General features: G+C 41.7%; 1 protein-coding gene and 1 pseudogene across 1 annotated transcript; one reads left to right on the forward strand and one right to left on the reverse strand.

Annotated features, from left to right (window-relative positions):
• The first annotated feature begins 2,104 nt into the window (after nt 1-2,104).
• LOC120043988 lies at nt 2,105-12,375 on the forward strand (annotated as a pseudogene).
• Nucleotides 12,376-13,827: 1,452 nt separating this feature from the next.
• LOC120035091 (gastrula zinc finger protein XlCGF57.1-like) lies at nt 13,828-17,138 on the reverse strand. The gene is made up of 2 exons (XM_038981866.1): nt 16,893-17,138; nt 13,828-15,868 (listed from the first exon to the last, which is right to left on the reverse strand). Exon 2 carries the CDS (start codon nt 15,692-15,694, stop codon nt 14,162-14,164), a length of 1,533 nt encoding a protein of 510 aa, XP_038837794.1. The 5' UTR covers nt 15,695-15,868; nt 16,893-17,138; the 3' UTR covers nt 13,828-14,161.
• Between the last annotated feature and the right edge of the window lie 3,305 nt (nt 17,139-20,443).

Consider the following 20,443-nt stretch of genomic DNA (forward strand, 5'->3'; position numbering starts at 1 on the left):
GGTTGTGCCGTGGCGGAGATCTTTGTGGGCTATACTCGGCCTTGTCTCAGGATGGTAAGTTGGTGGTTGAAGATATCCCTCTAGTGGTGTGGGGGCTGTGCTTTGGCAAAGTGGGTGGGGTTATATCCTGCCTGTTTGGCCCTCTCCGGGGGTATCATCGGATGGGGCCACAGTGTCTCCTGACCCCTCCTGCCTCAGCCTCCAGTATTTATGCTGTAGTAGTTTATGTGTCGGGGGGCTAGGGTCAGTCTGTTATATCTGGAGTACTTCTCCTGTCTTATCCGGTGTCCTGTGTGAATTTAAGTATGCTCTCTCTAATTCTCTCTTTCTCTCTTTCTTTCTTTCTTTCTTTCTTTCTTTCTTTCTTTCTTTCTTTCTTTCTTTCTTTCTTTCTTTCTTTCTTTCTTTCTTTCTTTCTTTCTTTCTTTCTTTCTTTCTTTCTTTCTCTCTCTCTCTCTCGGAGGACCTGAGCCCTAGGACCATGCCTCAGGACTACCTGGCATGATGACTCCTTGCTGTCCCCAGTCCACCTGGCCGTGCTGCTGCTCCAGTTTCAACTGTTCTGCCTGCGGCTATGGAACCCTGACCTGTTCACCGGACGTGCTACCAGTCCCAGACCTGCTGTTTTCAACTCTCTAGAAACAGCAGGAGCGGTAGAGATACTCTCAATGATCGGCTATGAAAAGCCAACTGACATTTACTCCTGAGGTTCTGACTTGTTGCACCGTCGACAACTACTGTGCTTATTATTATTTGACCATCCTGGTCATTTATGAACATTTGAACATCTTGGCCATGTTCTGTTATAATCTCCACCCGGCACAGCCAGAAGAGGACTGGCCACCCCTCATAGCCTAGTTCCTCTCTAGGTTTCTTCCTAGGTTTTGGCCTTTCTAGGGAGTTTTTCCTAGCCACCGTGCTTCTACACCTGCATTGCTTGCTGTTTGTGGTTTTAGGCTGGGTTTCTGTACAGCACTTTGAGATATCAGCTGATGTAAGAAGGGCTATATAAATACATTTGATTTGATTTGATTTGTATAATTTTGTTATATTGTTTTGTAACAATAGCAGCAGTTAATTCAATTGGGGCAGACGTGGGGCATGGAGGTGCATGAGATGTTCCCCCGTGATAAAAGGGAGGCATGAGTGAAAAGGTTCGGGACCACTGGCCTAGCTGATTATGTAGGGAAGGCTATCAACTCAGCTATATATTTTGTATTGCAAGATGTTGCATTGGAATGTTAAGTCAGTTGATTCACGGGACTGAGAGAGGAAGGAGGCCCCTCTAGCAGGTCTTCTAGGCTCATACACGTGCAGTCAGCGTGCTCTGATCATAACCCTCCGGTGTCTTAGCTTTGTCTTTGAGTTTAGTAGCCATTTTAGATAGGCCTACTACATGGTGGTATTGAGCTTTTGAAAGGGTTCGGTCTGATCTCATTGTTTTAAGTCTGGCATTTAAACACACTATCAGAGGATTTTCACCAAACTGGGACAAAATAATGTAGATCGTTTTTGTTATGATGCTGTAAAACACAGTTATTTTCTGCTGGTGTTTGAAAAGATTGATGACTATCAAACCAAAAATAGTCACCACAGCAGGCTAAACCTATCTGAGCATACCACAGATCTCCCTCTCTTCCTCCTCCTCTCTGGGCAGCTGTGGGGCCCTGGCTGCGTGGCGTGCCACCCTGCCCCTGTCCTCCCACCTCCTCCGGACCACACCCTCCCGCAGCTTTATTAACCTGGCTGCCTCCATCACTGCCTGCAGGATGGAGTACTCTGAGAGCCGCACACTAGGATGAGACTTCATCACGCACACAACTCCTCTCTGCCCCTCTGTCTTGTCAGCCCCTGTTGACCGGAAGTGATTCTAAAGCCCCACTTTCCTATTCTCAACTTCAATGCCCTTCAGTTAACATGTGGTTGGATTGAAATAGATCGGAGCATATTGTATCTTTCCTATATCACAAGCCAATGTATACTCCTGACGTATTTTTTTCAAGTGTACCTGAGTGGTCCTATGAGCATCTTCTTCATGGATACCCCTATCCTTCCCCATTTAGTTATGACACTACTGTAGAACGGGGAGATTCTCACAAACACAATGGTGATCTACGTTTTGCTCTACGACCCCCACAAGTGTCCCGGGTCTCAACTAAAGGTAACCCATACAAATTAATGGAAGTATGGAGGTAGTTTTGTGGCAACAAAAATAAAGGGTTAAATATGTGTAAAATATATATATATATATATATATATTATTTTCCTGAGCTTTCTTATATCTCCTAGGTATAGGTCAGACACTTCAAAACCTTATTTCTTATAATACATGTTTTGACTATCTTTATTGACATTTGTGAATGTGTTTGTTATTCAATGCATTTCTATGGGCTATACTGTAGCAGGAAAGGCCAAATTCAACATTTTATCAAAAAATATACATATATTATTTTTGATAGATAAAGGGGTCGTAAAATTACAAATCAAATAGCTAAATGATCCATGTTAACAATTCCATATGTCAGCTTAGATCAATCAACTACTTATCTTACTTACAGTTGAAGTCGGAAGTGTACATACACTTAGGTTGGAGTCATTAAAACTCGCTTTTCAACCACTCCACAAATTTCTTGTTAACAAACTATAGTTTTGGCAAGTCGGATAGGACATCTACTTTGTGCATGACACAAGTCATTTTTCCAACAATTGTTTACAGACAGATTATTTCACTTATAATTCACTGTATCACAATTCCAGTAGGTCAGAAGTTTACATACACTAAGTTGACTGTGCCTTTAAACAGCTTGGACAATTCCAGAAAATGATGTCATGGCTTTAGAAGCTCCTGATAGGCTAATTAACATCATTTGAGTCAATTGGAGGTGTAACTGTGGATGTATTTCAAGGCCTACCTTCAAACTCAGCTGCCTCTTTGCTTAACATCATGGGAAAATCAAAAGAAATCAGCCAAGACCTCAGAAAAACTATTGTAGACCTCCACAAGTCTGGTTCATCCTTGAGAGAAATTTCCAAATGCCTGAAGGTACCACGTTCATCTGTACAAACAATAGTACGCAAGTATAAACACCATGGGACCACGCAGCCGTCATACCACTTAGGAAGGAGACGCGTTCTGTCTCCTAGAGATGAACGTACTTTGGTGCGAAAAGTGCAATCAATCCCAGAACAACAGCAAAGGACCTTGTGAAGATGCTGGAGTAAACAGGTACAAAAGTATCTATATCCACAGTAAAATGAGTCCTATATCAACATAACCTGAAAGGCTGCTCAGCAAGGAAGAAGCCACTGCTCCAAAACTGCCATAAAAAAGCCAGACTACGGTTTGCAACTGTACATGGGGACAAAGATCATACTTTTTGGAGAAATGTCCTCTGGTCTGATGAAACAAAAATAGAACTGTTTGGCCATAATGACCATTGTTATGTTTGGAGGAAAAAGGGGGGACGCTTGCAAGCCGAAGAACACCATCCCAACCCTGAAGCACGGGGGCGGCAGCATCATGTTGTGGGGGTGCTTTGCTGCAGGAGGGACTGGTGCACTTCACAAAATAGAAGACATCATGAGGCAGGAAAAATATGTGGATACATTGTAGCAATATCTCAAGACATCATTTAGGAAGTTAAAGCTTGGTCACAAATGGGTCTTCCAAATGGACAATGACCCCAAGCATGCTTCCAAAGTTGTGGCAAAATGGTTTAAGGACAACAAAGTCAAGGTATTGGAGTGGCCATCACAAAGCCCTGACCTCAATCACATAGAAAATGTGTGGGCAGAACTGAAAAAGCGTGTGCGAGCAAGGAGGCCTACAAACCTGACTCAGTTACACCAGCTCTGTCAGGAGGAATGGGCCAGAATTCACCCAACTTATTGTGGGAAGCTTGTGGAAGGCTACCCGAAATATTTGACCGAAGTTAAACAATTTAAAGGTAATGCTATCAAATACTAATTGAGTGTATGTAAACTTCTGACCCATTCGGAATGTGATGAAAGAAATAAAATCTGAAATGAATAATTCTCTCTACTATTATTCTGACATTTCACATTCTTAAAATAAAGTGGTGATCCTAACTTACCTAAAACAGGGAATTTTTATTAGGATTAAACGTCAGGAATTGTAAAAAACTGAGTTTAAATGTATTTGGCTAAGGTGTATGTAATCTTCCGACTTCAACTGTATCTATCTACAGCGAGAATTCCTATTAAAGTCTTCTCTTTAAAGCTACGATCTGGGATTTGGGAATCTGTTCAATGGTATACCCATTGATTCTTTGAAGAATATAACTAATACATTACTCATGACTGTACCACAACTGTCTGTTTTTATCATATTACTCCATTGTTTACAAAAAACGCTGTAAACAAATATATCATGTGGTTAAATCTATCATGTGGAAGTTTGTCCTTGCATCTAGAACACTGTCTATGAATCTGAGAGGGGCTGAATTTCCCTAGCCCCCTCCCTCAGCTGTTTACCAAAAACAAGTGGCGGGGACCCCATTTAGTTGTTTTTCAAATCACATACAGTAGCTTTAACACTCACTGGTCCAAGATGTCTTCTGTTACACTTGTATGGCCACTCCCATGACCATCCTTAGAAATAATCCACTCTTCATGCTCACCTGTCAACACATTGAACTGGTTTTCTGACCCATTTTTTCCAAACATAGAAGTCTAGTCCCGGACAAAAAATCTGATGCAAGTTTTGCATTGACCATCCTTTTTAGTCCAGAACTAGGTTTAATTTTGGATACATTTTGATCTAACATCAGTTAATAATAGAGGGTTTCATAGTATGTCAAATTTAGGCCTATACATAGCAGTATGTATCAACAATTTATTTCATGTAAAGGATTAAGATATCTTAGTGTTCTATTTTTCATATTTTTTTTTTTGACAAATCTTAGAATTTTCTTCCACTTTGATATTACAGAGAATTTTGTGTTGATTCTTGACAAAATTATTGTAACACAACAAAATGTGGGAAAAGTCAAGCGCTGTGAATACTTTCTGAAGGCACTGTACATGCACACACACACTGTTCTCGCACTCTAACTTCACCTCATGAAAAAGCAAACAGGTTTTAGGATTTCAAAAAGTATCTTTAACCAAACTGACTTGTAAGTTCCAGCAATGACTTTGATGTTTCATGTTTGGTATACCGTAAATGCCCAAACTGAAGCAATGACTTGTAAGTTTCAGCAATGACTTGTACGTTTTTCAGGAAATGCCCATATAAGTTGGGAACTATGTTCACTTTCACATTTTAGTTAATGTAAATGAACTAACTATTATTACGTTACAGTATGAAATAGCTGTGTCAGTCAAGATTACATAATGGTTGTGAATTTGTAGACGTTCAAGAATGTGATTCAAGAGGTGATTTAAGACATACAATATGTCAAACTGAGCACCAGATCACTATTATTGACTACATAATTGGGTTTCTAAGTCCAGGGCATGTTTTTTACAGATGTCTTGGTTTCATCTTGTCTGTAGCGAAGATTAAGTATTCATATTGCAAAAATTGGCACAGCTTGTACAAACAGTCACATTCCACATTGCCAAAGCACATTTAAAGTTTTATTAACTCATGGGCAAATGTGCAAAGCAAGCATTAATATACGAATACCTTGATGCTAGTGTCAAAAGGCCGATGGCAACTTTTTTGAATTTAGTGTTCCCCTGTTTCCTCAGATCTGTCTCATCCCTCCCTGTGTGTAAGACGCTGTATAAAAGGAACAATGGTACCTCCCTCGAATATACTCACTCCTCTTTACAGACAGTAAGACAGCTGCAGCCTCCATCACCATGACCTCCTCCAGCAGCAGCTTCATGTCCTCTTGTGGATCCATGAGGGGAGCATCTATCAGCTCCACTCGATGTCTGGATTTGGCAGCACGGAAGATGGCAGCTGCATCAGTGGCATGAGGGCTGGCAGTGAGTACGGAGGTGCAGGTGGCTCTGGGTGCGTCCGGGTCCTTTGCTGGTGGTGGTGGTGGTGAATTCGGCTTCGGTGGAGGTGAAGGAGGAGGCTTTGGTGGAGGAGGCATGGCCATGTCTGAAGCAGCGGACAACAGTGTCAGCGAGAAGTTCGCCATGCAGAACCTGAAAAAACTTTTAGCCACCTACTTGGGCAAGGTCGCCACCCTGGAGAAAGCCAACGATGATTTGGAGATGAAGATCCACCTGTTTCTGGAGAGTAAGGCTCCCACTGACTTCTCTGCTTTCTATACTAGCATTGTTGACCTCCAAGCAAAGGTACATCAGCTCAACCTTTTTTTGTGTGGTATAGCTGTATTGTGTTCAATGTACACTGTGTTGTTGGGTTAGGGTTATGTGCACTGAGTTGTTGCTGATTTAACTTTTGGGTCTGTCGTGGCAGAGACGGACCATGTTACAAAGATTTGACTAGACAGCTGAAAATGCCTTCAGGCCCAACAAACCCAGAGTTGATGATGATGAGGAATATTTCAAAAGAGCAGATAATCTGTTGAAAGGATTCATATTACATCTGATTGATTTATCTTGAATATGGGTGTTGGTAATTCAAGTTGTTGTTGAGACTGAGGCGTAGGTCATGCCAAGCAACACCACTTAAGAATGTTCACAAAATACCACCATGCCCCCTTGGGCCTTATTGCTTGTATAGTCATGACTATGACCTTTTCATTTCCTGGCTGCCATCCATCTAAAAGGAACTATTCTTCTGAGCATCGACAACGCAGGACTGTCCCATGATGACTTCAGGGAGAAGGAGGTTTTCAAACCATCTGTCGCCCATGTGATCATATGTCATCAGGACATTCATGTAAACGCATGCAGGTATTAATAAAATATAAACTATGGACAAATCTCAATAAACCTCCTATTATCATGACATTGAACAGTTTTAATAAAATCATATGCATATGATGATGTGCATGATGTTATGTTTTGGATGGTATATTATATCCATGGTTATTGATAATAATAACAACCTTGGCTTCTGAAAAGATGAAGAGGACCCTGAAAAATTTGATATGCAGTAGGTCTCATATGATTTTGTTGACTTTTATCGTGCATGTTAAAATCTATTGAAGTGCTATGTACATGCTAATAAAGCTCAATTCGATTTGATGAGTTGTATGCAGTAAGGGGGAGTAGTACTCCCTCTGCTGGCTCAGGCTCTACAGTAGGAACGTTCAGACACTAGATCAACTCCAGTCCCTGTTTCTCAAGTACAAGATCTTTTCATATACAGTGCATTCGGAAAGTATTTTGTTATGCCACAGCCTTATTTGAAAATTGATTAAATTGTTTTTTTTCTCTCAATCTACATACAATACCCCATACTGACAAAGCAATAACAAGTTTAGACATTTTTGCAAAAAAATTTTTTTTAATAATGAAATATTACAGAAGTATTCAGACCCTTTACTCAGTATTTTGTTGGAGCACCTTTGGCAGAGATTACAGCCTCAAATCTTCTTGGGTATGATGCTACAAGCTTGGCACACCTGTATTTGGGGTGTTTCTCCCATTCCTCTCTGCAGATCCTCTCAAGCTCTGTCAAGTTGTATGAGGAGCATCGCTGCACAGCTATTTTCAGGTCTCTCCAGATGTTCGTTTCGGTTCAAGTCCGGGCTCTGCCTGGGCCACTCAAGGACATTCAGAGACTTTTCCCGAAGCAACTCCTGCATTGTCTTGGCTGTGTGCTTAGGGTCGTTGTGTTGTTGGAAGGTGAACCTTCGCCCCAGTCTGAGGTCCTGAGCAGGTTTTTCATCAAGGATCTCTCTGTACTTTGCTCTGTTCATCTTTCCCTCGATCCTGACTAGTCTCCCAGTCCCTGCCGCAGCAAAACATCCCCACAGCCTGTTACTGCCACCATCATGCTTCACCATAGGGATGGTGCCAGGTTTCCTCCAGACGTGACACTTGTCATTCAGTCCAAAGAGTTCAATCTTGGTTTCATCAGAACAAAGAACCTTGTTTCTCATAGTCTGACAGCCCTTTAGGTGCCTTTTGGCAAATTCAAAGTGGGTTGCCATGTGCCTTTAACTGAGGAATGGCTTCCGTCTGGCCACTCTACCAAAAAGGCCTGATTGGTGGAGTGCTGCACAGATGGTTGTCATTCTGGAAGGTTCTCCCATCTCCGCAGAGGAATTCTGATGCTCTGTCAGAGTGACAATCGGGTTTTTGGTCACCTCCCTGACCAAGGCCCTCTCCCCCGATTGCTCAGTTTGGCCAGGCGGTCAGCTCTAGGACGAGTCTTCGTGGTTCCAAGCGTCTTCCATTTAAGAATGATGGAGGCCACTGTGTTCTTGGGGACCTTCTATGCTGCAGACATATTTTGGTACTCTTCCCCAGATCTGTGCCTCAACACAATCCTGTCTTGAAGCTCTACGGACAATTACTTCGACCTCATGGCTTGGTTTTTGCTCTGACATGTATTGTCAACTGTGGGACCTTATATAGACAGGTGTGTGCCCTTCCAAATCATGTCCAATCAATTGAATTTACCACAGGTGGACTCCAATCAAGTAGTAGAAACATCTCAAGGATGATCAATGGAAACAGGATGCACCTGAGCTTAATTTTGAGTTTCATAGCAAAGGTTCTGAATACATATGTAAATGAGGTATTTCAGTTGTATTTTTTTAAATAAATTGGCAAAATGTCTAAAAACATGTTTTCACTTTGTCATTATGGGGTATTGTGTATAGATTGATAGATTTTATTCCATTTTAGAATAAGGCTGGAACGTAACAAAATGTGGAAAAATGGAAGGTGTCTGAGTACTTTCCGAATGCACTGTGTATACAGGTAACTGCCGAAATAAAGGTAACACCAACATTGTGGCGATGGCTGAATACCCGTACCTGCAATTTAAATAGTAGGCATTTGGGGTATGCGAAAAAATTACATTTTATAGCATGTGAAATATCAAAAATGTTGTATGAATTAAATGCCAGGAAGTCATACTCATTTCGGCTTTTCATTTAGTAGAATTCGCTGCATACTATCGAGGAAGATAATTGCCTTTTGAAACCCAGGTGTGTTTGACAACAGCTGTTAATCAGCTGAGGGGACCAGCTGTACCAAAATGAATGAATGTCGAGAATCAATGTAATTGCGCATTAGATGACGCGTTGCAGTAGGATGAGCCTAGTATGCTGATATTTGTTGTTTACTGCATTCGTTTTTTACTAAACAGTATGTTTTAAATAGTATGCAGAACAATAACTACACATTATGCAGTTTAAGTAAGTAGACGGCAAGCCAGACTTTTGGACACGGCCAGTGTCTAAAGGCGCCTGCAAACTACGTTTGGTTTGCTCGTAGCAGAACTTGGCTAGGTGAAGCGAACATCTGTGCCTCGCATACTCCCTTAACTAAACGTCTAAGCCGTTGGGGGAATTGTTTTAAGATGGCCATACCATGGATCATTTAGCTATTTGAATTTTAGGCCCGCTTTAGGTATTAAAAAAATACATTTAACAATTCTTTGATAAAATATAGAATTTGCCCTTTACCACTACAGCCCATAGAAACACATTGAATAACACATTAATAATGTCAAAAAATAAATCAGAAGGAATAAGGTTCTGAAGTGTCTGTCCTATATTTAAGAGATATAAGAAAGCTCAGGAAACATTTGTTTCTTTTTTACACGTATTTAACCCCTCATTTTTGTTGGCACAAAACTACCTCCATACTTCCAACAGTCTTGAAGGAGTTCCCACATATGCTGAGCACTTGTTGGATGCTTTTCCTTCACTCGGCGGTCCAACTCATATATGCATATAATTGCTAGCATTGGATACTCTGAAGTTTCTAAAACTGTTAAAATAATGTCTGTGAGTATAACAGGACTGATATGGTAGGCGAAAACCCGAGGAAAATCCATCCGGAAATGTTTTTTTTTAGGTCACAGGCCATTTCAATGCTAGCCTATGGGATATACAAATAGATAGGACCCATATTGCAGTTCCTATGGCTTCCACTAGATGTCAACAGTCTTTAGACAGGGTTTCAAGCTTGTTTCTTGAAAAATGAACAAGTAGTTGTAGTTTTTCCAAGGTGTCTCTCATTAGAAAAGTGGTCTTGTTGGCGCGTGAATGAGGTGCGCGCTCTTCATTATTTATCTTCCCTATTGAACATACTATTCTCAGTCTTAAATATGATCGTTTATTTAGATATTAGAGTACCTGAGGATTAATTAGAAACATCGTTTGACTTGTTTGGACGAACTTTACCGGTAACTTTTTGGATTCGTTTGAATGCCTGTTGAACGAGTGGATTACTGAGATCAATGGCGCCAACTAAACAGACTTTTTTGGATATAAAGAAGGACTTTATCGAACAAAATGACCATTCATTGTGTAGCTGGGACCCTTGGGATTGCAAACAGAGGAAGATCTTCAAAGGTAAGTGATTTGTTTAATCGCTATTTGTGATTTTGTGACGCCTGTGCTGGTTGAAAAAGTATTTTGATGTGGGGCGCTGTCCTCAGATAATCGCATGGTATGCTTTTGTAGCACTTTTGCTTCCATCCCTCTCTTCGCCCCTACCTGGGCTCGAACCAGGGACTCTCTGCACACATCGACAACAGCCACCCTCGAAACATCGTTACCCATCGCTCCACAAAAGCCACGGCCCTTGCAGAGCAAGGGGAACAACTACTTCAAGGCCTCAGAGCGAGTGACGTCACCGATTGAAATGCTATTAGCGCGCTCCACCGCTAACTAGCTAGCCATTGCACATCGGTTACACTCACCCCCCTTTTGACCTCCTCCTTTTCCGCAGCAACCAGACCCGGGCTCGAACCAGGGACCCTCTGCACACATCAACAACAGACACCCACAAAGCATCGTTACCCATCGCGCCACAAAAGCCACGGCCCTTGCAGAGCAAGGGGAACAACTACTTCAAGGCCTCAGAGCGAGTGACGTCACCGATTGAAACGCTATTAGCGCACACCACCGCTAACTAGCTAGCCATTTCACATCGGTTACACTTTCACCGTAAAGCCTTTTTGAAATCTGACAACGCGGCTGGATTAACAAGAAGTTAAGCTTTTAAATTATGTAAGACACTTGTATTTTCATGAATGTTTAATATTACGATTTTTGTATTTTGAATTTTGCGCTCTGCAATTTCACCGGATGTTGTCATAGGTGTCCTGCTAGCGGTTCATGCGCCCTAATTAACAACGTCTACACTGTATTTCTGATCTATTTTAATAGACAAAAAATGTGCTTTTCTTTCAAAAACAAGGGAATTTCTAAGTGACCCCAAACTTTTGAACAGTAGTGTATATATATATATAGTCCCTGTGTTTACTGTTAGGTACAATGTCCTATTCATAAAACTAGAACAATTGAATAGATAGAGTCTATTTATATGATACAACTCCTAACAGTCCTATCTTGTCATTCTTGGATTTTTGATTGATGTTCACACTTTTCTTCACAGAATGAGGTACTATCGAAGGAGGTGATGACCAGCACGGTGACCCTGCAGAGCTTCTCCACAGAGATACGAGATGTGAAGAGCACGCTGCAGGCTCTGCAGATTGGGCTCCAGACCTTGTTGAGCATGGTGGGATACTAGAAAAGGACAGACAACGTCCCCCAATGCAAAAACATATTTATTCTGTTGTGTTGAAAAGACATTCAAAGCATGCATTAACTTTTCAGATGACTTTAGAGTGGAGTGATACAGCATTCACATTTCTTGCTGTCCACCTGAAATCACATGATGTATCCATACCATATGCTTTAAACTCATTGTTTTTCCTTTCGGTCACAGAAAGCATCCCTGGAAGGTAACCTCTTTGAGACAGAGACATTACACTACTATGTCTAGTTATCAGATGCAGGTCACCAGCTTGGAGGAACAGTTGGGAAGTCTCCGGGCTGACCTGGAGCGTCAGGGACACGAATACCAGATGCTGCTGGACATCAAGACCAGGCTGGAGATGGAGATCGCGGAGTACAGGAGACTGCTGTACATGAACGATTTAATTTAAAAAATATGAATAAAAGTTTTGAAGCTCTGTGAATGTTTAATTTATCTATCTCTTCTCTTATTTGTCTAGCAGCAGTGGAATGTCCTCCAGCATGACTAAGATGGGGAAAATGGTGGACGGAGGGGCAAGTCTGAGGTGGGAAAATGTTTGAAGTGAAATAACATTACAGTAATGAAGGTTTTGATGCCCTGTGGTATTTTAATTTAATTTACTTACTTTGCTCTTATATGTTTTGCAGTAACAGCAGAATGTCGTCATCCTCCACCAGAACCACAACCGTGATCACTACGATGGAGGATGGAGAGGCTAGTCTGGACCTGAAGTGGGAAAACTGTTTGGACTAAAAATTGATGATATGCTGTAGGTTTTGTAGCGGTACAATCTTATTTGTCTTGCAGTAACATCAGTGGAAGTTCCTCCACCACAACCAAGACAGTGACCATGGTGGATAGAGGAGAATCAATGTGGTGGGAAAATATTTTAAATTAAATAATTAAACAATTTTAAAAAATGAAAAATACAAGATATAGGTTTGTGACTCACCTTCTCTCCTGTTTGTCTTGCAGCAGTAGCAGCTCCACGGTGGTATCTGTGTTAAAGGATATGGTGAGGTGGTCTCATGCCATACCTAGTCACACACTGAATGAGGTTCTAGTCATGGCAAGGGTCAACCCAGCTAAATTAACTAATCAAGCTATTCTTTATCTCTACAAAAATTAATTCCATTCATTTTCAAGATAAACCTGTTACATCTTAAACATAAGTGTGAGTTCTAGTGAATCTATTATAAAGGTATAATACTCAGGAAGCGTGATATATGTGCGTAAAAGTCCATTCAAATTCTTCTTTATTATGATATTGTGAACCTTACAGTACTGCTGGTGATTGAAGGATTAAAATGATCAAATTACCTTGTCTGTGATTACTGGTATCTTCATTCTGTATCTCAGAGCAAACATGTCTATAGTGCCATAGTACTAGTGTGCAATAAAGTGTCTGTTATAACTAAGAATTGTAAAAATGACCATGAAATCACATACCTAGCCGGCAGTTGTGTAAAATACCAAAGTCGTTTGTGTTATCTGTACTTCACTATTTATATTTTAGACAGCTTTTACTTCACCACATTCCTAAAGAAAATAAGGTACTTTTTTACTCTATACATTTTCCCTGAGACCCAAAATACAATTCTGAATGCTTAGCAGGACTGGAAAATGGTCCAATTCACACTTATCAAGAGAACATCCCTGATCATCCCTACTGCCTCTGATCTGGCGGACTCATGAAGCACACATGGTTCGTTTGTAAATTATGTCAGTGTTGGAGCGTGCCTCTAGCTATCCATAAAAATAAAAATTATTGTGCCATCTGATTTGCTTAATATGAGCAATTCGAAATCATTTATACTTTCCTGGGTGACGTTCACTTTAGTCATTTTCTACTAAGATATCTTTACTTTTACTCAAGTACAAAAATTGGGTACTTTTTCCACCACTGCTAGCAGGGAGGTGATGGTGATCACAAACAACATATGGGAGTGTTGGAGTCATCTTCTCTACAATGAAAATACTACAGTACCCATTTTTACTACAGTGCTACCAGTATCTATACTACTTTCTCAGCTTTGTACACTTCTATAATAATGAGCATTGTGGCGATACAGTAGTGTGCAATTGTGGTACAACATTCAGTCTTGACCTGTTACCAATGTTCTAGTAAAGAGATTCATTTGCCGCTCCGGTAGACAATATCATAATTCAGGACGAGACAAAAGAAAGGAGAGATTTGGTGTTGCATTAGTTTCTTTAATAATGAATTCCAGTACATGGTTTAGGAATTACATGTTATCAATAAGTGATTTTTCTGGAGGAAAGAAACTGGAATGGCACTCACTACAACACAGATCAGACGAGATACAAAGTTTTCTATAAGTCCCTCAGTAACTTCACTGATCCCAACATAGACATTTGCATAATAGCAAATCAGTCAAGTTGACCCCCAAAGAACATAACTCAAAAAGCACAAAAGGTATGAAAAACGTAAGAAAAGTGTAAGGAAAAACATATATATATATATATATATAGTATTTATATATAAAAAAAGGAATAATACTTAAGAGGTTAAAGGTATTTAGCTACTATCAGTACTGCGGCTGCTGCTGCCACCGCTGCTGCTGCTGCTGGAGCTGCTCATGTCTGATCTCTCTCTTTTGTGAATTTGCTCGTGTGCTTTGAGATGGCCTGACTGGCTGAAGTTCTTCCCACACTGGAGGCAGGCGAAAGGTCTCTCCCCAGTGTGGATTTGCTGGTGTGCTTTAAGATGTCCCAAACGGCCAAAGCTCTTACCGCACTGTGTGCAGCCGAATGGCCTCACCCCGGAATGTATCTTCTCGTGTGTTTTGAGGACACCCGAGTTGCTGAATGTCTTCCCGCACTGAGAGCAGCAGTACGGTTTCTCGCCGGTGTGAATCTGCAGGTGGTTGTGGTAGCTCATTTCCTTGGTGAAGCTCTTCCCACAGTGTTGGCAGCAGAAAGGCCTCTCTCCGGTGTGGCTTAGCTGGTGGGCTTTGAGCTCCTTGGACTGCCCAAAGCTCTTCCCACACTGAAGGCAACTGAAGGGCTTCTCGCCGGTGTGTAGCCGCTGGTGTGAGCGGAGGTCATCTGCTTTGGTGAAGCCCTTGGGGCAGTGGGCACAGATGTAGGGTTTCTGACCAGTGTGAATGAGCTGGTGCCTCTTCAGGTTCCCTGCCTGGCCGAAGCTCTTGCCGCACTGCGAGCAGGTATACGGCCTCTCTCCTGTGTGAATGCGCTGGTGTGTTTTGAGGTTCCCCAGAGTGCTGAAATTCTTCCCACACTGGGTGCAAGAGAAAGGCTTCTCCCCACTGAGGTTACGAGGTTTGCGTGGGGTTGTGCTATGCCCTTTCGTGCTTGTGTGGCCTGGGCCTTTGCCAGCATGGGTGGACTGCAGCTCGTAGAGGCCTCCTGCGCCAGGGAACTCGTTGTCCAGCCTATGGCCTTCCATGACCCCGTCATAGCTGAGCTTGTTTAGCTCAGTCCGGAGCTCGGCCATGTGGATGGACTCTAGGCTCATTTCAGTCTTGATGTGGCTGGACATCAGGTTGGGCTCGTACTCAGTCTTGATGGCCCCGAGCTCGGTGGTGTAATAACACTGCAGGTCAGCGTGCTGCTCTGACCTGATGTAGTCCAGGCTGTCGGACACGTGGGTGATGTAGTCGAACACCAGGCTGGGCTCGTAGTGAGACTTCATAGAATACGAGTCGCTCTCGTACTCGGAGCTGTGGAAGCAGTGGAGGTCGTGGACGTGGTGCTCAGACTTGATGTAGTCCAACCCACTGATCTCCATCTTGATCTGTTCGTGGCCCAGCTCCGCCGTGCTCAGTGGCTGGATCTCTGACAGGTCCACGGTGCGGATGGGGTCCAGGTCGTCTGCGGGCTCAGTCTTCACGCAGGGCAGCATGACCATGGGCTCTGCGATTTCTGCCGCTAGCGTGCCGAGCGTGGGCGTACTGCAGTCGGACGAGAGCAGGTGGAGGGTTGGCGAAGTGCACTCAGGCCGAAGTGGATCCAGCGGTGGCGAGCCACACTCTGATGCATGCAGCGTGTCGAGTCCTAGCGTAATGCACTCTGTCTCTAACTCTGCCATGGCTGCAGAGTCCTTATGCACCCGTCTCCAGTAGTTCCAGTAATGGATCAGAGAATAGTACAACTTTGCCCTGAAAAGAGCCTTGGTCCACTTCAGTGTCCCTCTGACAGTACAGCTTGTTCTGATGCCAAGCCTTCTTCCTTGGGTTAGGAGCAAAACCTATCTTTGAAGCCCCTGGAATGAAAGAAGACAAGGGATATTAAATAATTCAGTTAAAAAAATATAACCCATTGTCCTCACTTCAATTAGAATATAGCAGGGGTAATGTAACTGATAGGCCTAGTTGGGAAAACACACACACACCTATGTATGAGAAAACACACACACAGATGTGCAATGACAATAGAGATGTGCAAACTTCGAGAACTGTTTGTATTTTGTATCTCGAAAAGTTTTAATGATGGCTGGTGAGAGGTTGGCAGCCAAACGTCCTGAAATAGTTTTGGCTACTTCTAACTTCACAACATTCATGCTCATCAATTCGATGACTATTCAATCACTCGCCTTGAAATCTAAACATCACATGCTACCAAAATTAAGGACTTCAATGTAAGCTTCAACATGAGTGTTCATGCAATACCTGCATGTTCTGACCAGCTAGGTAGAATGACAAACCCGCCACGCACATCATGCACTAGTTGGCTGCAAGAATCTGGCGGTGATTTTTTTTTTTCACCCAGTTGGTTGAGGATGGCAATAAGCAAGCTATTGGGTGACATATGAAGCGCTTTACAACCAGCACAAACTTTTCGGAGAGGGGATTTTTTTCACCAGCCAACTCTTTGCATAATTTTAAAAAGGCATATTTCAGTTTACCAGCTGACTACAATCATACAAAGACAGGGCAAGATGCCATTTCTAGCTAACTAGCTAACCAGTGGCCATCTTGTTTATCGCTAACGTCGATGCTGCTAGCTAGCTTTACAGATGCGTCTAACTAGCTCGATGACATGTAGCTAGGAAGGAAAGAAAGTGAGACGGCTATACTGTACTGTTACTAGATACTTTTTTATTCACTTTGAGCGTGCATCCTGAACCCTTGCAGGTAGTACTAGGCAAGTGTCGTTAAACTAAATAAATTGTGTCGAATTACGAAACCTGTGTTGGGCCATGCACATTCACACACTGGCATATGAGAAAGAGGTGGAAAAAGAAGGAAATCAGTATTTTTTAAAAACAGCAAGCTAGCAATAGCTACCTGCGGTTTCTCCGATTCATGGCTTTTTTAGCCTTCGGCTCGCTGTCGCCACAGTTGCTTGGCTTCAAACTGAACCGGACCCGCCACGTCCACCTCGACCGAGCAACCCTGCAGCCTCCGTATTGCTTTCTCCTTTCTTTTCCTTACTCCCTCTCTCCTCTCCTCCCTCTCCCCCTCTCTCTCTCATTGACTAATTCTGCTTCGTTTTCACTCCCTTGACGCTTTTCCTCTATGTTTCTGCTGTGCACTTCCGTCGTCTGATGGAAATGCGCGCGCAGCTTGCATTCATCTCGCTTCATATATTGCTATCAATCCGTGGGACTCGCAACATTGTATCATTCTCTCCACTGATCTATGGACTCTGCTCGTAAACGCAGTTGTAAATCAATCAGAGTATTGTCAAAGACCAGCCCTGTCAGAGACCACTCTTGTAAATCGTCCAGGCTACAACATAGGCCAGGCTAGTGCTTGCAAAAACATAATTACAGACATAAAGACAGTAACTGAACGTCTTTGATTTTATTTTTCCAATAACGTATGTATAACATATTTCACCTATTGTTGTAACTTGACATAAACTCAAAGTATAGCAGTAGTTCAATAGTGTCTAACTTGCACTTTGTGTTGCAGTACTTCTCTCTATTTCTACTTCTCTCCACTATTTATTGTTCAAATTACATTTTCACTCCAGATGTATATATATATACCCATGGTAAATAAAAGCAACACATGACCAAATGTTTACATTACATAGACATTAGAGTTGGTACTAATAACTGGGTCCCTGATTTGAGTCAGAATCTGATGCAGATTTTTTTTGTTTGAGCACCTGGACCAGCCTTAAAAGTCTGCACACATCCCTGCTGAGAAGACAAGCACAAAGACCCCCACTTACGCCAGGTACCTAAAATCACGAAACTCAGACATGAGACACTTTTCATGAGTTTTACCTGCTTGGCTTATATTGGCAATATAGGGTGCACAACCAATCAATTACTGTAAGTGCCAGGGAGAAAAGAAGGATCAGCAGGACTGTGGCCTTCGATTATTGCAGTTGTGAACTTCTAATTTAAATCCATTTAAATAATGTTTCTCTGTATCCTGACCTGACATATAGCAACACTTGGTATAGCCTACAATAAAATAGCCTGCTGCCATGAGACAAGGCAGTGTGAGAGAAACTATCACTTTAACAAAATATAAATGTTCAATAAAGTATTGTATAATTTTTTTTCATGGCATGATTGAAAGCAGCGATTCACAACTGGTGGGTCCCGACCCAAATTTGGGTTGCAGGAGGTTTCGAATGGGTCTTGGGTGTCTGAGTCCCAAAAAAAAGATATTTCTTTTTTTTTAAATGAAAAATACACCAGTTTGAACATAAACGACTTACACCAGGTAGAAAGTGTGAAGAAATTATAATGAATAAGCATTTTTTTATTTATTTAATCTCTAAAAATGTTTTCTTCAATCACAGTATTTTAAATATTGAGCTATTAGCAGCACTATTTTGGTTGATTTTGTGCTCTCAAACCAGTGATTTAATTATTGACAATGAAAGAGGTGAGAATGTTGTTCCCTTGTCATATAATTGCTACATTTACTATCAATATAGCATCAAAAATAGTTTTCCAGATTGTATTTTGGCAATTATTGTTCGCAATGTGAATATTGAGACAAGCTGGATGAGAACCACTGATTTAAAGTGATAGTCTACTCAAAATACAACAATAACATGATTTCCCCACTTACCTTGGCTATTATTGATTCACCAAGACAGTTTTTGTACATACATGTCACATACCTGGGTTCATCATAACCATGTGTGTACACCACCTATCAGTAATGTCCCAGAGCATTTATTGGCCGTTTTTATTAACAACACTTAAGGGATTTCCAGACTGGAAGCGATGGGACGGAGTGGAGTTCGCCTAAATAGAGCAGATTCTTATTTTCTCCGCCTCGGCTGAGCGGCTTTCACGTGCACGAGCACCGTCGACCGCTCCGCCTGGATAGAATTCCGCCCACCGCCAATATAAATGAATGCTAAACTCTGCTATCGCTTGATGTCTAAACACAATACCAGAATATTACTTTATTTTCAGGTTTACCTTAAGATGTATGAGGAAAATTGCCTCCCATCCCACATTTAGATAGTAATTGCTCACCAAATGACTTGGAAATTATTCTGAATAACAAGAGAAAATTAAACAGATCTCATTGGATTACATCCAAGTTTCAAATCAAATCCAATTTTATTGGTCACATACACATGGTTAGCAGATGTTATTGCAAGTGTAGCAAAATGCTTGTGCTTCTAGTTCAGACAGTGCAGCAATATCTAACAATTCCTATTATCTAAGTAATATCTAACAATTCCACAACAAATACCTAATACACACAAATCTAAGTAAAGGAATGTTCTTTATATAAGAACGACAGAGCAGCATAGGCTAAGATTTCTTGTTAACAAACTATAGTTTTGGCAAGTCGGTTAGGACATCTACTTTGTGCATGACCCAAGTCATTTTTCCAACAATTGTTTACAGACAGATTATTTCACTTATAATTCACTATATCACAATTCCAGTGGGGCAGAAGTTTACGTACGCTAACTTGACTGCCTTTAAACAGCTTGGAAAATTCCAGAAAATGATGTCATGGCTTTAGATGCTTCTGATAGGCTAATTGACATTTTTTGAGTCAATTGGCAGTGTACCTGTGGATGTATTTCAAGGCCTACCTTCAAACTCAGTGCCTCTTTGCTTGACATCATGGGAAAATCAAAAGAAATCATCTAAGACTTCAGAATTTTATTTTGTAGACCTCCGCTAGTCTGGTTCATCCTTGAGAGCAATTTCCAAATTCCTGAAGGTACTACGGTCATCTGTTCAAACAATAGTACGCAAGTATAAACACCATGGGACCACGCAGCCGTCATACAGTTCAGGAAGGAGACGAGTTCTGTCTCCTAGAGATGAACGTACTTTGGTGCGAAAAGTGCAAATCAACCCCAGAACAACAGCAAAGGACCTTGTGAAGATGCTGGAGGAAACAGGTACAAAAGTATCTGTATCCACAGTAAAACGAGTCCTATATCGACATAACCTGAAAGGCCACTCGGCAAGGAAGAAGCTACTGCTCCAAAACCGCCATAAAAAAGCCAGACTACGGTTTGCAACTGCACATGGGGACAAAGATCGTACTTTTTGGAGAAATGTCCTCTGGTCTGATGAAATGAAACAAAAATATAACTATTTGGCCATAATGATCTTTATGTTTGGAGGAAAAAGGGGGGAGGCTTGCAAGCTGAAGAACACCAACCCAACCATGAAGCACGGGGGTGGCAGCATCATGTTGTGGGGGTGCTTTGCTGCAGGAGGGACTGGTGCACTTCACAATATAGATGGCATCATGAGGATGGAAAATTATGTGGATATATTGAAGCAACATCTAAAGACATCAGTCAGGAAGTTAAAGCTTGGTCGCAAATGGGTCTTCTAAATGGACAATGACCCCAAGCATACTTTCAAAGTTGTGGCAAAATGGCT

The sequence above is a fragment of the Salvelinus namaycush genome, chromosome 3 (genome assembly GCF_016432855.1).
Source record: "Salvelinus namaycush isolate Seneca chromosome 3, SaNama_1.0, whole genome shotgun sequence".
Taxonomy (NCBI): domain Eukaryota; kingdom Metazoa; phylum Chordata; class Actinopteri; order Salmoniformes; family Salmonidae; genus Salvelinus; species Salvelinus namaycush.